A 17733-nucleotide genomic window follows, 5' to 3' on the forward strand; every position below is an offset into this window, starting at 1 on the left:
TTTTTTTTATAGTATTTGGATTCTGTTAATTTGGAATCATTGTTAAGGTAAGTTAGTGAAAATGTGGGTTCTATAATTATGGTTTATAAGAAGACTTTTTTAAAATAAGTCTTGAAAACAGTTTAATTATTCTGTGGTTTGTTTAAACAAAACTTGCATATGGATTATTAAAACTGTGGTACTGAACTGAAATGAGATTAAAAGAATATATATAAATTAATTTTAGTCTGAATAGTCTGAATTTTACTGGAATAAAATGCAGACACATGCACACTCCTCCAAAAACACGTACCTGGAACGCCACTTTTGCTAAAACCTCTAGAATCATCCTGCTGCTGATATTTTGTTCAAGCAGATAACTACGACAAATCTAGAAATATGAAATTTCATGTTGAATTATAGGCACTTAGAGAAGGAGGTGGGTATTAAAAAAAAACTAGGCATTTTCAAAATAATTTGAATGTTTGGCGAAACTTTATTACAATTAAGTCAAAGTTGCCCAAAATTAATAAAATCCCATGAAGGTGTATTGAAAACAGATATTAGCACAACCCACACAAATTGGATGGATTACAACCCAACAGAAAATTTTATTTGCTCCTTAAGCCGGTTTATGGAAATGAAAATGAAAATTAAGTGGCTGAATTTAATTCACCTTAATTGCATCTGCTAAAGAAGGACGGTCTTCTGCCTTGCTTCTTGCCATACTCAGAAGAAAATGTTTCAGTTTCCCTGGCAACACCAATTTGTGATCGGGTGGGAAATTGCTTCTTGCTGCTCTCCACAAAATTGCAGCCATACAGTAAATACAGGCCTGTGGGAAATGGCACAGTGGAAAGGCAGTTTAGTCACCTAGTAAGCCTCACTTTATCTTCTCCTTGTTCTTGAATGCACATGGTTGAACATCCAAATCAACATCAAACTGGGGTGTTTGTTAAAACCATAACTGTCTTAACCATTCTCAGTCATCCATGTCGTGGATGTCCCAAGGATGCTTTTTCAAAAGGCAACAGGAGGCAACTGGACTTTTGTATTTCCCTGAAGATGTTTTGCTTCTCATCCAAGAAGCACGTCAAAGCTGAAGACTCGTCTTAGATGGGAACCGAAACGTCTTCAAGGAAAAACAAAGTCTTTTGTGCCTTTTGAAAAGCACCTTTGGATTCAGATCAAGTAAACAATTGATGTCTAAGGATGTCTTGGGCTGACACAAGTAAGTGTAATAATGGACTTTCCTTCATCACCAACCAAATCATAAACACCTATTAATGAGCTGATCTCCAAATAAATCATTCAAGGATTGTAATATGGAGATAAAGCTGAAAATGGGCATTCTTGCCTTTCAGGGCTTGACATTAAGGAAGCTCGTTACACGAAACTCAGCCTTATCAATACTTGATAAGCTCTCCAATTACTGGAGGAATATATGGATGTTTGATATCCAATGATTGAGCCAAAGAATCTGAACAATCCTGTGTATATCAAGTAGAAAAAAAAATGGCAAAAATGGGATAAAGGTCAAATCATGTAAATGCCAGCCTCACCAATTAAATTCCACAAATCAATTCCACATAAAATAAGACTTTTGAATTGAGAGTGACCACAGAGACTTGTGCAAGTGTGATGGTTCTGTACCTCCTCCTTCTTCGTACACCCACGTGAATTAGGGAGGTATCTGTTCGAGCCACTTTGCCGTTGCTTGTTTTGCACTTAAGCCATGATTTTCTCCTTTGTCACTTTGGTAACGGATTTGACCTAACTCTGACAAAGTCATCATCTTTACTGTTTACTTTAAGTTAATGCTCCAATTCCTGAGACGCATCTCTGCTCCCTTAGCTTACTCTTAACATTCTTTAAGACGTCTCTCTGTAGCTATATTGTTTTAACATTCCCACATAATTTATGGCTGACTTATTAATTTTTTTCTCAGCATTAATTTTTATTCCTTTCATTTCATTCCACTCCTTCCCATACTGGCCTCCTTCATAGCCACTTTCCACAGATGTTTAAATCTTAATTATTTCTGGTGTTTGTCAACTATATTATTTGCAACTATATTTTTCTTCTCTGTAGATGTGAATGAAGTTGGATGAAAAATAAGGCCATCAATCTCATAAGTTACCAGCAAATAGCAAAGACATACGTACTAGCATGCAATTTATCTTCCGTGTTGCAGTGGTAGGTTCCTATCGGTTCGGACTGGTTTGGCCGAGTAGGTAATAACTTGGCTGCCCCCGCCCCCGAACTGGTTTTATTGGCGGCACCGTAGACAGCGCCATCTTGCTTTTTGCTTCTGCGCATAAGCAATTTTTTCACTATGCACACATAGCGCGATTCAAGCATGCATGTAACCGAAGCATGCGCACGCCCGAAGCCCCTCCATGAGCGAATCGGCAGTAAAAGAATCTGGAACCCACCTCTATATGTATGTATTTTATAATTAAGGCCTCTAAGCAGAACCTCCACTTTAAAGAAACTATGTACAGATAGTATAAACCTGGATAGAATTTGTCTTGGAGTATAGCCCTTTTAAAAGATGGATCTTCATTAACATATAACACAAAGATTGTATATTTTAATACCTTTTCAGTAACAAAACCCTCTTCTGCTGCCTCAGGTGCCAAGTAAAACCCATCCAATGATTCTAAAAATAAACAAAACGCAATAAGCACTTTTAATTTTGGAAACCAAATTAAATGAAACTTAGAAATATTTACAGCAGCATGCATTTTACCTTCGTTTCCACATGAAGCAAAAGAAATCCTTCCATCAAGGTTGATTACTACAGAATCCAAACATAAATACGCTGGAAAATAGACAATAACATTATCAATATTAACAAGGGTTATAATATCACCGACATCTATTTCGATTATTTGGTTACAAGACAGAATCATTAAATTATGAAATGTTGAATTCTGACAGATTAAAGTAGGCTGATAACTGGCCATAGGTCCATTAGAAGCTTATGCAGCCACTAAGGCAGTGGTTCCCAAACTTGGCAACTTTAAGACTTGTGGACTTCAACTCCCAGAATTCTCAGAGCTCTGCTGGCTGGAGAATTCTGGAGTTGAAGTCCACAAGTCTTAAAGTTGCCAAGTTTGGGAACCACTGCACTAAGAGATAAAGCAGAAGTCTTCAATCTTAGCAACTTTAAGACTTATGGACTTCAACTCCTTCTCCAGCTGGCTGGGGAATTCTAGGAGTTGAAGTCCACAAGTCTTAAAGTTGCCAAGTTTGGGGACCCCTGAGAGATAGAGGGTCCTTGACACATTTTGCTGGCTGTGGGATTCTGGCAGTTGAAGTCCACACATCTCAAAGTTGCTGAGAAACACGGCTCAATTTAATACCTAGAAAGCTTTCTTGTAATCCTGAGTTTACGTGGGAGTTAAAGTGAGATGCCCCAAATCTCTCAGCCCTTGAGGCAAGTTTTGCTCTACAAGATTGGCATGTTGGTGCATTGTAAGACTTTCGGTTGGATATAATGAGGTTGATTGAATAGTGGCTAGCACCTTGGTTGGTTTATCCAAAACCCTGGGGAATTTGAATATATATCATATAGTGCAGTGTTTCTCAACCTTGGTGACTTTAAGTTCTGTGGATTTCAACTTCCAGAATCCCCCAGCCAGCTGTGCTGGCTGGGGGATTCTGGGAGTTGAAATCCACAGAACTTAAAGTCGCCAAGGTTGAGAAACACTGATATAGTGCCTTAGGCAATTTGTCAAGTTATATTAGTTTGGTTTTAAAAAATAAAAACAAAACAAGCATAAAGGTAGATTTCTTCAAAACGTCAAAGCTGCAAATAAGATCATTGTCTGTGGCAAAGTTTATGAAGTGCTAAACAAGCATTAAGAACATTCATACAAGCCCAGAATTCTGAAATAAATAGAGAAGGACCTATTAACTTTTTTATCTGCCAGATGAATATACAGATGCTCAGCTGAGCTATTATTACAGAAATAAGGTATTAAATAGCTATGTTAAAACCTCTCAAACTATGCCTTTACTTTATAATTCCTTTGTGGTATTTAGTGGCATGGAGACAATGACTTTATAGTCATAATAAAATAGACGTGCGATGAATTATTAACTGTGTATCCATGTGTCGTTGCACACGGTTTAAGATTCTTGTTCAAGAATGCCTTAAAGATATATCAATCTACCAAAAGGAAGGTGTGGAATATTCTAGCAACTGAGGCTCCTACAAGTTTCCATTACACAGGTGTTAAATAATATCTGAGTTATAGTCAACATTAAACTATGAGAAGTTTATTTTATAATTCATCTTTTTATTGTAAGGATCAAACAGTCCCTCATCCTTTCACGCCCAATTTTATTAGATGATTGGCTGCAAGATACAATGGGAAGCTAAAATGCATATATCCTAAACTATCAATTCACTCCATATTGAGAGCATTGGAAGAAATGATGCACGTGTAAATATTAAAAGAATTAGAGTTTTAGTGATTTGTATGCCGCCCACTCCCGAAGGACTCCGGGCGGCTTACAATAAAACAAGGGAGGGGGGATAATACACAAACAACATATTAAAATATACAACAGTCACAATTTCCGAGGGGCTGGATATTTCGAGAGCCCCCCGGCCTGCTGGAGCAGCCAGGACTTAACGGCTTTGTGGAAGGCCGGGAGGGTAGTAAGGGTCCGGATCTCCACCGGGAGATCGTTCCAGAGGGCCGGAGCTGCAACAGAGAAGGCCCTCCCCCGGGGAATCGCCAGCCGACATTGGCTGGCAGATGGGATCCGGAGGAGACCTAACCTGTGTGATCTAATCGGTCTATGGGAGATGATTGGCAGGAGGGCGGTCTTTGCTATTAAAATAGCAAAACACATTAGTTAGAGGAAAAAAATAGCAGAGGTCATACCTGGATAATCTGTATATGTCTCCAAAGTGAGCAAACATTCATGGCACAAAGCCCAGAGTTCATAATCTTTCAAGGGTTTACCGTACTGTATTAAGAAATGTTTCAGAAAAACGCACTGAAAGCAAAATGTTAAAGACAGTTGAGAAACAGAAAGTGTTTTTTTAAGCCATACTCATTACAATGTGCGTTAAATTTCAATTACAGTATATCAGAGGTGGGTTCCTACCAGTTCGCACCTATTCGGTAGAACCGATTCGTCAAATCTACCGAATGGGTTAGAAGAGGTTCCACCAGGGGACCCAGAAAGCAGGCCACACCTACAGAAGAGGTTCCAAGATTTTTTGAAACCCACCACTGGTCCTTGGATATGATTATTCTCCACTATCATGCTCCTATTTATAAAACTCAGTTTTGCCTCTGTGAAAGGTAAGGATGACTACTGCGTTTGTGGTGCAATCAGAACATTGCGTGTGTTGAAGTTGTTTTAACGCAAACCAAAGATGCCTTTTAAAAAACAAGTTTACATCATATTCTTCTGCATGCCAGTGCTGTGTGGGGGTAATTTAAGGTGGTTCTGACAAGTGTCGTTGGCATCTTCATATCCGGACACATGGGCGGCAAGCCACTCCCACAAAGGAGGCCACACCCACAGAGTAGGTTCGAACAATTTTTGAAACCCACCACTGCAGTATATGCATGTTAATCTATGAACGTAAGTTGTTGCATTTACGATATAGGTCAGGGGTGGGCGTGGCCAGCTTAACGTCACCCCTGTTGGGGTACCTGTGGTGGCCCAAGCGCTCTGCCAGCGAAATCAGGCTCCCGAGCTCTGTTTTCGGCTTCCAGAGCCTCCTGCAACCCTCTGCCCGTGAAAATGGAGCTCAGGAGCCCGTTTTCACTGGCAGAAGTACTGCTGACTGGTCCTTCACTGTTTCCAGGATGGTGCTGAGATCTAAGGACCCCCATGGGTGAGATCCGGCCGCCGGCCCTTGAGTTTGACACCTCTGATACAGGTGATACCTCTTCTCAAAATACTAGCATTTTTCTCACTTTTTCCAAAAACGTGTACAGTAATGCCTTCGATATAGATAAATATGCAAAAGAATTACTTTTATTTCTTCTTCTAGCACACAGAGAAATATATTTCTCTTGGACATAATTTAAAAAAATCAGCGCTTTCATATAGATATAAAAATATCCAAATATAATACAATATTATACGGTTATAATATTAGAATTAGAATATGGGACTTTACAATTATATACATGCTATATGTCTTTCTTCTAGCTGACCCAAGTCCTCCCTCTCAATTAATTAGAATATTTTAAAATTAAAGTGGACAGCCTCTGAGAAAACTTGTAACATCTGGTCAGATTTGGCAAACTTCTAAGATTTTGACTTTTTAAAGTTAGGTTTTTTTTCCCTGGCCCCTGCAGTGTCCTGTTAGTGTAACTACTAGTAGTTAGGAACCAGTGTTTTACTGCTAAGAGTTTTATCTTATTTATAAATACTAAGAACATCATTTTTTAATGCTTAATGCTCACGTACAGTAGAAAAGGAAGGAAAATTCTAAGTTTATTTTTGCATCAGCATCCACTCTACTTCATTATAGGGAACATTCTTTTTCTGGACAAAAGTTGGATATTTTTTTTTTTTAGTTTTCTTAGGAAAAAAGAAATAATTTCCTATTTCTAAGAGATAAAAGGACTTATTCCTAAAAACTGCATCCAGCTTCTGAACAGGTTTATCTGGGGATCGGGATAATAGTAACTCTGTTAAAAAATATATATTGTCCACCAGCAATTTGATTTTCACTTCTGTGACGGCCTGAGGTCGAAATGATCAGAAGAAAGCAAGAGAAAAGTTTTGTACTGCAGTTCAAAAGCCATGGCAACTGCACGAAAGAGAGACAAGGCAACGAGGTTAAAGTTAAGATGAGAGAACAAGACTCCTCAGTCACACTTGAATTGGTTTATTTATGAATTGCAAAGGAAAAGCCATTTTAAAAAGTCTGAAGATACAGTTATGAGGTTGGCAGGCAGCAGGATTGGCAATATAATTTTGACATAAAGCAAAGAGGAGCATAGGAGCAGAAGGGTGGCATTAAAGTTGACCGATCGAGCATCAAAGAAATTTATGTTATTTCTGAGACAAAAGGGAACATTAAAACGAAGAGAGCTGGAATCTGGGGAGCGCATCACGATTTGTACAGTGTTGCTATTTCCAAAATTAATACCACCTAATGCAAGCAGAAAGCATTCAAGTCATTCCTGAACACTCCACCAAACTGCAAATTTTATTCCTCTCTTGCTACCTCTGTATTTTTACTGTGTATCTTATTTTACTGCATGAATGGGACTTCTCCCAGGAATCTTATTTTAAAACCTCAGTGTACATGGAAAAACTAAGGGATACTGATTTAGACCATAGCAGCTTTAGACATAAAATCACTTCTAATTCTCCATCCACAGGTTGCTATCAAAAAAACCAAGTCACCCACTGCCAGAGGCTCCAACACACTTTCTCCAGCATTTATTACTTCAAGAATTGATGAAAATACCCAATTGCTGAGAAAAGCTGAGTCTGACATGTATCAACTTAAAGAAAAAGTGAATCAGAACCTCGATCTTTATAAAATTGGCCGTAAAGTGGTTCAAAATAAACTTTGCATGCAGATAGTGATTTTTAACTTAGTGTGATCAAGCAGAAATGTACTTCGTTTGTGTTTTAGTTGCATTCAATTTAACCACTTGAATTTTCAAACCCAAAGGTCTATTAACAATTTCCAGTTCAAACTTTCCCTTTTAAAGCGCTGGTAATCCAAACGTTGCCCCACAACATATAAGTGTTAAAAGAGTTTAACTGTAGGGCCACACTCCCCCATCTCCACAAAGAAAGTGCTTTATGTGACAGACTATCGTATTTTTCAGACTATAAGACGCACTGGTGTATAAGACTCACCAAGATTTCAAAAGAGGTAAGAAAAACAAGTTTTTGCCTTCCCTCAGTCCCCAGCAGCCCTCTGCAGGCTTCAGCAGGGCTGGGGCAAGGCAAAAATGCCCTCGTTGGGGACTGAGGGAAGGCAAAATAGCCTCCGTCTTTGTGAAAAATGGCTCGTTTTTTTCCGCAAAAATGGGATACAGGGACTGGGCTTCAGGAGGCCAAAAATGGCTGTATTCAGTGTATTAGATGCACCAACATTTCCAGACTGTTGTTTTTTTGGGGGGGAGGGGAAGGTGCGTCTTATATAGTAATTAAAAAGGGCGGCCTATAAATCCTAATAAAATGTCTAAATGTCTAAAATAGTTTTTAAATGAAGGATTTGTTTTTGCTACCTCATTGTTTCTCGTTTCTGAATCCCCGTCGTCATATTCTCTGTCTTCAGCCCAACAGTCTGTTCTCTCACTGCGTTTCTCTTCAGGAGAACTTAGCACGCTTGAATTACATCCGTCTTCCTTAGACGCCATGAATGTGGGAGACATTTTGTTAATATAAAACAAACAGTTTTGACCTGATTTTAGAGGCGCTTCGCTGCGGAATTCTCTTACACGACAGTTTTCTAACGCATTGCATTCAGGACTTGTTTCATCTGCTGGATTATTTTGGTCTGAAGTTTCAGAAATGGCATAACAACATGGAAAAATATCCACTGCTTCTCTGTCATCACTGGATGTCATGTGGTTTGGATACCCTGGTGATGTATTTGGGCTCAGGCAAAGTTCTCCGAAATTGTTATGCAGAAGAGATGCGGATTTTGATTCAGGATGATCACACTGAATTAATGGTCCTTCTAAGATAGTATCCCCAGGATGCAACTGACACGGCTTCCTTGTCAGTGAAGCCTGATGCCCTATAAAAGATAAACATGCTCTTGAGTGTGTCTCGGAGTTAAAGGGTACATTTGGAAAAGTTCTAATTTTCCTTAAACAGTATCTCTCAAACGAATCTCTCTCCGCTCCGGTTGCATGTGGCTTAGCATCTAACTCCTTGTTGCGTTTCGTAAAACTGTTCCTCTCTTGGCTTTTTGTAACCCAGGTTGAAATACTTTGACAGCAAACTCTCTCCTCCTTCTTGTTGAGTTTCATGGTCTTTAGATCACTGTTTACGTCATTGGGCGCATACGGGCCACGAAAACTTTCACTTCTCGCAAACGTCGACTCCTCTGCTGACGCTGTTCTAGTCTTAGCCACGTTATCATCCGGGCGCTCTTCATTCGGCAAAGGGCTCTCATAGAAGGTTCCTTCCCAGATGTCATCACAACTGTCTAGATACAAAGAGAGGACTTTATTAAAAGAGTGTTTAACTGAAGAGTGTCCGAAGACTACAGCTGGTCCAGAATGCAGCCGCATTCACTTCGGGTTTCTCGGGGGGAAATGCTCACTCGTAAAACTGATCCGCTTTATGACCAAAGTGATGCACCGAACAACTGCTGCATCGAACGTCACAAAGCTGAGTGTGACTCACTTAACATCCAACATGATTTACGATTAATTTTGGGCTGAATTAGAGTCATAAGTCAAGGACTATCTATATCTAGAATATAGAATAACACAGTTGGAAGGGACCTTGGAGGTCTTCTAGCCCAACCCCCCTGCTCAGGCAGGAAACCCTATACCATTTCAGACAAGTGTTTATCCAACATCTTCTTAAAAACATCCAGTGTTGGAGAATTCACAACTTCTGGAGTTAAATTGTTCCACTGACTAATTGTTCCCACTGTCAGGAAATTTCTCCTTAGTTCTAGGATGCTTCTCTCCTTGATTAGTTTCCACCCATTGCTTCTTGTCCTGCCCTCAGGTGCTTTGGAGAACAGTTTGACTCCCTCTTCTTTGGGGCAACCCCTGAGATATTGGAAGACTGCTATCATGTTTCCCCTGGTCCTTCTTTCTATTAAACTAGACCTACCCAGTTCCTGCAACCGTTCCTCATATGTTTTAGCCTCCAGTCCCCTAATCATCTTTGTTGCTCTTCTCTGCACTCTTTCTAGAGTCTCCACATCTTTTTTATATCATGGCGACCAAAACTGGATGCAGAATTCCAAGTGTGGCCTTACCAAGGCCTTATAAAGTGGTATTAACACATTATGTGATCTTGATTCTGTCCCTGTTAATGCAGCCTAGAACTGTGTTGCCTTTTTAAAAATCCTGTACATAAATACCTAGACTTCACTTCAGCTCATATGTTTTTGGATTTCAGTTCATGAGCTACAAACATTATTTTATTATTATTACTCCAAGGTCCATGATATGCATCAAAAATACAAAAACTGTACCTTGAAAGGTGCCATATGATTCAATTGAAAGCATTTTCCTTCCAGTAGCTGAAAGGGCCTGGCAAATATCACTTGGGGAGGAAACCTTGAGTTTCTCTTTGCATAATGATATAACAACCTACAATGACAATTATATCGAAAGATATTATAAGTTATCTAGCTATGTTTTCATATGATCCAACAGATTAACACTACCTTGGAAACTTCAGCATTTTGCATCTACAGAGGTCCTATACACTGTATATATATCATCCTTTTTCAACTACTCAATTTATTACATGTATACAATTTACGATGTAGCATAACAGTTGAAAGTATTTTATGCTGTTTAAAATATAAATATGATAATAAAATATAATATAGTTTATATTGGGGAAATATCTTCTTTGTGTACCTAAACTTTAGTTAAAATTCCATCCTTCATTCATTTTTTGGTAGTGGATTTTAAATGAATAATTGCAATAGCAATAGCAGTTAGACTTATATACCGCTTCATAGGGCTTTCAGCCCTCTCTAAGCGGTTTACAGAGTCGGCATATCGCCCCCAACAACAGTCCGGGTCCTCATTTCACCCACCTCGGAAGGATGGAAGGCTGAGTCAACCCTGAGCCGGTGAGATTTGAACAGCCGAACTGCAGAACTGTAGTCAGCTGAAGTAGCCTGCAGTGCTGCATTTAACCACTGCGCCACCTCGGCTCTATAAAAAGGCTTTGAATTAGGTTTGTAATACATTATAGCAGTACATCAAGTTTCAATGGTAAATCTGCAGTATCTCCTAGAAACTAAAACAGACATTTCCAGGAAACAGAAATGTAATTAAAAATGCAACTCAAGTTGAAGCACTTTGCTCTTCAAGAGATTTATACTCTGGACATGAAAATGAAAAAAAATGAGTATAGGTAAACCCAAGTTTATGACTGTAATGAAAATGGTGAATGAAAAGATTATTGTTGGGATGTTTTCATTCAGAAGCTTTGTTCAAGGTCACTCAAGATTTATTCCTGGGAAGAGCTGGATTGGTGACTTTCTGGAAGGCTGTTGTGATATACTTGTGAGATTGAAAAGATCCGGGGCCTTTATCTAAATGAAATGGATTATCTGGATCCCTTCCAGTCTGGGTTTAGATCTGGACGTGAGACCAAAGCCGCACTGATTGCTCAGATAGATGACCTGGGTTGAAATATGGAAGAAGGGTGTATGTTCCTTTGATTCTACCCTGTCTCCCCAAAAATAAGACCTCCCCGGATAATAAGCCCAATTGGGCCTTTGAGCACAGGTGCTAAAATAAGCCCTATCCCAAAAATAAGCCCTCCCCAAAAAATATTGCACCACAGCAGCAGCCATGAGGTGACCATACTCGCCATATCCTGCACCTCAAAAATAATAAGACCTCCACGAATATAAGGCCAAGCACTTATTTCGGGGATCAAAAGAAAATAAGACCCTGTCTTATTTTTGGGTAAACACGTTATAATCTCTTAGTAGCATTTAATAGCATCCATCATTCTATTCTTCAAATGGTGAAGAAACACCACGTATGGAGGATCTTTGTCTGATTCTAACTGGTGATCATGAAGGTAGATGTCTAATGTATGGTACCCCAGATCGCAAGGAGAAGTGTCCCTCTGTGCTCTACTCACCCATGATATTTAAAATCCGTATGAAGCAGCTTCGGTAGATCAAATATTAGTTTGGGATGAGATATCATCAGAATGCTGCAAAGTCTCAGTTGCGCAGCATCACCCGGCGAGGCCAGATGTGCAGTAGCAATTGTCATTTGGCATCTGGAGGCCTGGGAGGGACTGCATGGGCCGAAGCAACTTTACATTGGAGGAATAGATTTGGAGGGCTCTCCGGGGCTCCTGGCTGTTACTGCAGCAACGGACCGAAGTCAGGGGCAAGGAAGCCTTGATCCAGGTGCAATTGCTTTTTGTGTTTAATTTAAAATGGTGGACTCAGCTTATGAAGCTAATGCGAGTTGGTTCCTGTCTACCTTCTAGGCCTAGGAGATTGTCTCATTTTATCCTGCCCATGTCTTCATCTTTGGATAGAAGGCTTAGGTTGCCCTACTCAAGGGAGTAACCTCGAAGTGCTCGTCCCTTGAACTACATTTGCCCTCCCACAATCTTGTCCTTCTACAAAGCCCTGGATTTTACTGGCACGTTTGGGACATTACCCTCTGGAGGGGGAGGAACTGAGAATGCTTTACATTGGATTCGTGTTTTGATTTATTTATTTTTTTTAAATTGAGTTAGTGCAACGATATCTATTACTGTGGGGGTTTGGGATTTGTTAGAGAGTTTGTCGTTCTGCTTTGTAAGATGCCTTGAATCTTTGGGAGCTAGCACAGTACACATTTTTGCAATAAACAAACAAATATAATGTACTGTATTTTTCAGAATATAAGATGCACTCCCCCCACTGAAAATTTGGGTGAGTCTTATACTCCAAATGTAGCTTTTTCGAAGCTTTTTTCCAGCCCCAATGAGGCCACTGACGAGTGAAGTGATATTCCGTGTTTTGCCTGCTTTTCTCATTGCTGCTCCTTCCAATGATCAGCTGTGCTTTAGAAGCTGTTTTTCATCCCCAACCAGGGGGGGGGGAGGAAGCATCTGTGCGCGCGTTTTAAACCAGCAAACTTATATGCTGAAGCTGACCAGACTAAGGGCTAGCCAGATGAATACCTGGTAGGCAGAACATTTTTTCCCTATTTTCCTCCCAAAAACCTAAGGTGCGTCTTATTCTCCGGTGCGTCTTATACTCCAAAAATATGGTACATATGAGCAATGTCAAAGTATTTGAGCCAAACAAACCAAGTAAGTCGCCAAGTCTAAAGTGAAGTCTTCGGATTAACAAACATTGGATACAATCCTGACTTCTTATGTTAGCACACATGATATTATAAGTTATTACTGTTAGCATCATAGATGCTATGAATCTATAATTCATTTCCTTGGAATGCATTATTTTAAAAATTCAATTGACTATATTTATTTGGAATGTTTGGCTCCTAAAAACTCAGCATTGATAAGGGAAATGAATATTTCCAAATTGTTACCCTTTTGTTGAAGAAGAATAGTAACACCTATGCGGAAATGACAAATTATATTAATGCCAAACAATATCTGCACTTCCTTATATAACAATAATGCTTATATTTCTTTACCCATACTCCAGCCAATTATCTTCCAATGAAAGAGTGAAAGGAAGATTGGATAATCGTTGCTACTCAAGACGTCAAATCAAGATCAGCTGGCAAAATAATCTTTACCTCAATATCTGGCCTTTCTTTAGGATTTTCCTTCTGCATTTGTCCAAGCAGATCATACAGATCCTGGCTAAATTCCGGCTCCGTTCCAGTTTCCATTGTATACTCTAGCGCTGCTGTTAAAGTAGCTCCTAAGGAATACAGATGGGCCTGCAGAAATTAAAAACAAAGAAGGAGGCACTTTTACCAAGTACCACTTTGTATTTAAACCCAACTTAGCTTCATTAAAGCCGGTGAGTTATAATTAACATTATCAGGAAGCTTCAGCTGATGCAGAATGCGCTACTCAGGCAGTTTTCTGTGAGCTGCCCTGATTGCCAGTTTTGCTTCTGGGTCCAATTCAAGGTGTTGGTTATCACCTTTAAAGCCCTTCACGGTGTGGGTCCAGGCTATCTCACCCATGCCGGCAGAAGGACCCCATCTGTCAAAGAATTTTGTTCATCGGGGGTCCAGAAGAGGAGGCTTTTCCGCCGTGGGTCCCACCCTCTGGAACATCATGTCCCCTGAGGTGAGATCCATGCCCTTCCTTTTGGCCTTCCGGAAGGGCTGTGCCAATTAGCAATAGCAATAGCAGTTAGACTTATATACCGCTTCATAGGGCTTTCAGCCCTCTCTAAGCGGTTTACAGAGTCAGCATATCGCCCCCCACAGTCTGGGTCCTCATTTCACCCACCTCGGAAGGATGGAAGGCTGAGTCAACCTTTGTGCCGGTGAGATTAGAACCGCTGAACTGCAGATAACAGTCGGCTGAAGTGGCCTGCAGTGCTGCACCCTAACCACTGCGCCACCTCAGCTCCTTACATCTCATTATTGTGTCCAACATAGAAGGACCCTTACTGGCATGCCAGTATAGAATATTTGAAATATCTTTAAATATATCCCTTCATATTTAATAAAGCAAATGCTGTTTCTTCCCTTGACTAAATACTGTACTTGAAGTGGGAAAAAATCTGCATTAAGCTAACATGGAGGCTGGGGGGGGTCAGAGTATATATCAGGAAAACATTTACCCATTTCCCCGATTCCCAAGTCATCTCTTTGTACTAAAACAAAAAGCAAACCCTCACAAATACAACATAAGGGATGAACTTATCTTCTTCAATGTCTCAAACGAAACATTTATTATCAGGATCGCATAATTCTGGGAAAGAGCAAACGTGGCAGAGTTAATTATACCGAATAATGCAATGATAGATTCATGCATCACGCTAAGTTGCAATATGATAGGTTTATTTTTTATTTATTTATACACACAATCATCAGCAGGATGGGAAATAGTATCTGAAAGAACTCTGACATATTGCCAACATGGATGATTCTTTTAAATTCAGGTTAAAAACAAAGCCAGTAGTTTATCAGATTTCCACTAGGTGGAGCTTTCTTCAAGTCAGTTCAAGTTATTCATTCCAAGTTTATCAGAACTGGTAACTCTGCCAAATATTCCTCAGAACAATATCAGGAGTTACACTTCAAACATTTTAAAAGAATTATAAATTTAACTTCATTAAAACTAATGAGTTAACAGTTCTTAAGGGCTCTTTTAACGAAATACAAAGGTACAAGTAAGAAAGGATCGAAGTAGAAATTTCGACAAGGAGAAAATGCAATTTTTACTTATACATAAACTTAATGAAGACTGGAAATCTCTGTCGCCAGGTTTCATAAAGAGCACAAGAGATGGGTAAAGGCACAGCTTCAAGCATGTGGTGGCTCAGTGGCTGAGACGCTGAGCTTGTCGACCAGAACGGTCAGCAGTTCAGCGGCTCGAATCCCTAGCATCGGGTAACGGAGTGAACTTCCATTACTTGTCCCAGCTTCTGCCAACCCAGCAGTTCGAAAGCATGTAAAAATGCAAGTAGACAAATAGGAACCACCTTTGGTGAGAAGGTAAACAGCGTTCCATGCGCCTTTGGCATTTAATCCTGCCAGCCACATGACCATTGAGACATCTTCGGATAGCGCTGGCTCCTTGGCTTTGAAATGGAAATGAGCAGCGCCACCTAGAGTTGGAGCACAGCACCCATGCAACCGCGGGGATAGGTCTGAGGGTCCGGGCCCGCAGATGGGAGGGCCTGAACGCCTCACAGGGGGGGGGCCCACCACCGGAGGCAGAAAAAACTGACCCCTGGGCCGCAGCTACGAGGAATAAATTTTCAAGCAAATGTAAGCAATTTAAATGTCAAATTAAACCGAATATAGAATCCAAGTGAATCAACTTAGCAAAAAAAAATACACACTATCTCTCTACTCACAACTCAAGCAGTGCTTGGACCAAGAGACTGAGCGGAAACTGGGCTAGAAAGGCAGGAAGGAGAATTTAAGAAGTTTTACCCTCAGTCTTGGACCAATCAGGTTTTGAGAATACCCACACTGGAAAACTTTACCTTTACCAAGCAAACCTGACATTTGTAATCTAAGAAATTCAGATATTAATTGGCAAGATGTCCCCTTTGAGTTTTGTTGGACAATTCTTTAGTGCATCTGGATTCCCCCGTTGATTTTTCTCGTCAGAGGTTCGCAAAAGAAGGTCCCAGTTGCCAGGCATCTGAATTTAGTTCCCGTGACCATGGGAAGGCTGAAATGGTTGGAAGTGTGAAAAATGATTCCCCCCCCCCCCCAGTGCTGTTGTAACTTTGAACGTTTATTAAATAAACTGCGGCAAGTCGAGAATTACTTGTTTTTGGTAACATAACCAATAATCAATTATCAGAACCTATTTTCAAATAATTTTGGAGGGCAACAAAAAAAATGAAAAAGAGGGGTGATTGGCTCATCTCTATTGGACGTGCTTAAATAAACCCTCCCAATTCCATGAAAGTTATAGACAAAATGCATATTAGTGCAATGAATACAAATGATCACACAGTTTCATTTTTTTTTAAAAAAAATCATGGATGGAAAAAACAGAACTGAATAGCTCCATACATTTTTGAAACGTGAAATTTCCCGCAAGCATCTAATTATCCACAATAGCCTTCCGTCCTTCTGAGGTCAGGAAGAAGAGCATCCAGATTGTTGGGGACAATATGCTGACTTTGTAAACTGCTTAGAGAAGGCTGTAAAGCTGTATATAAGTCTAGGTGCTATTGCTACTCTGTGAATTATCATGCTTATAAAATCATATGTGTGAAATATGAACGAAATTGGATTTGGGAGAAATATAAGAGGGGTGATGGGGAAAACTTTAGTTATGGTGTTACATTAACCTTTGGGACCAAATATAATATATTAAACATATGTTGTACAATATATTGTGAGTCAAAAAAACCTATCCAGTACTCAGAAATGCAACGTTATGTTTTTGTCCCCGCTTTAAAAGCAAACTTTTCTGAGACCAAATCTTGGCTGAAAAGTAAGTTATAAATATGTTAAATGCAATCAAGCAATAATTATGCTAATATATTTGGCTATTTAGCAGATAAAGTAAGCAAGCTGAGCTCAATGCAGAGTTTTATATATTCTTGAAGTGATGAGTTCCTGAGAATGATTATTATTGGGGCCTATAATCTTTTGGCTCCAAGGGGCTCCAAGTCGTGAACTGTTTAAAAAGCAATCAGATATACCGCATTTTTCACACTATAAGATGTACCGGACCATAAACTTTAGAGGAGGAAAACAAGCCGGGGGGGGAGGGGAATCTGGCTCTGCCTCTCAGCATCCATCCAGTATTCATCTAGCTAGCACCCTTTGAGTCTCTTTGAGAGTGGGCGGCATGCAAATTAAATAAATAAATAATAATAATAACAATCCTTGCATCAAATAGCAAACATCCCGATCAGCGTTAGCATGTTATCGGAACCCCAGCAGGTCAGCTGAGCTGCTGCCGCATGCAGGGAATGCTGGAGCCTTCGCTGCCGAGCAGCTGATTGGTGGCTGCATTGGCCTCCCGGAATACCGCTGACCAGCTGTTCTAGGTGGTGGGGATGCCCGCCTCCCCACACCCCCGCCAATTGCTGCCGCCTATTGCCCCCGATCTCCACCGCTGCTGATTGCCACTGATTACCGCCACCACCGACTGCCGCCGCCAAGAACGGTTGATCAGCAGTATTCCGCAAGGCCAATCCAACTGCCAATCAGCTGCTCGGCAGCGAAGGCTCCACTGTTCCCCGACAGCAGCAAACGGCGGCAGCGGTGACAGATGGCATATTCGTGCTATAAGACGCATAGACATTTCCACCCATTTTGGGGGGGGGGGAGTGCATCTTATAGTGCGAAAAATATGGTACATTCAACAGAAAGTCCCAATCCTTCAAATATCATTCAGCACTCCAAGGGAAAGATTGGTAGTTTGGTGTAGTGGGAAAACCTTGCC

General features: G+C 40.3%; 1 protein-coding gene across 1 annotated transcript in view; it reads right to left on the minus strand.

Annotated features, from left to right (window-relative positions):
• The window catches only part of LOC116518370 (kinase non-catalytic C-lobe domain-containing protein 1-like), a 70516-nt gene that overhangs the window by 31202 nt on the left and 21581 nt on the right, over window positions 1–17733 (minus strand). The window contains exons 4-11 of the mRNA XM_032231704.1: window positions 13425–13571; window positions 10154–10271; window positions 8214–9145; window positions 4881–4995; window positions 2732–2803; window positions 2580–2641; window positions 656–814; window positions 293–370 (exon numbers count right to left, since the gene is read on the minus strand). Of these exons, the coding sequence (XP_032087595.1) occupies window positions 293–370; window positions 656–814; window positions 2580–2641; window positions 2732–2803; window positions 4881–4995; window positions 8214–9145; window positions 10154–10271; window positions 13425–13571 (1683 nt within the window). The remainder of the gene's footprint in view (window positions 1–292; window positions 371–655; window positions 815–2579; window positions 2642–2731; window positions 2804–4880; window positions 4996–8213; window positions 9146–10153; window positions 10272–13424; window positions 13572–17733) is intronic.

Source organism: Thamnophis elegans, chromosome 15 (assembly GCF_009769535.1).
Source record: "Thamnophis elegans isolate rThaEle1 chromosome 15, rThaEle1.pri, whole genome shotgun sequence".
Classification (NCBI taxonomy): Eukaryota; Metazoa; Chordata; class Lepidosauria; order Squamata; family Colubridae; genus Thamnophis; species Thamnophis elegans.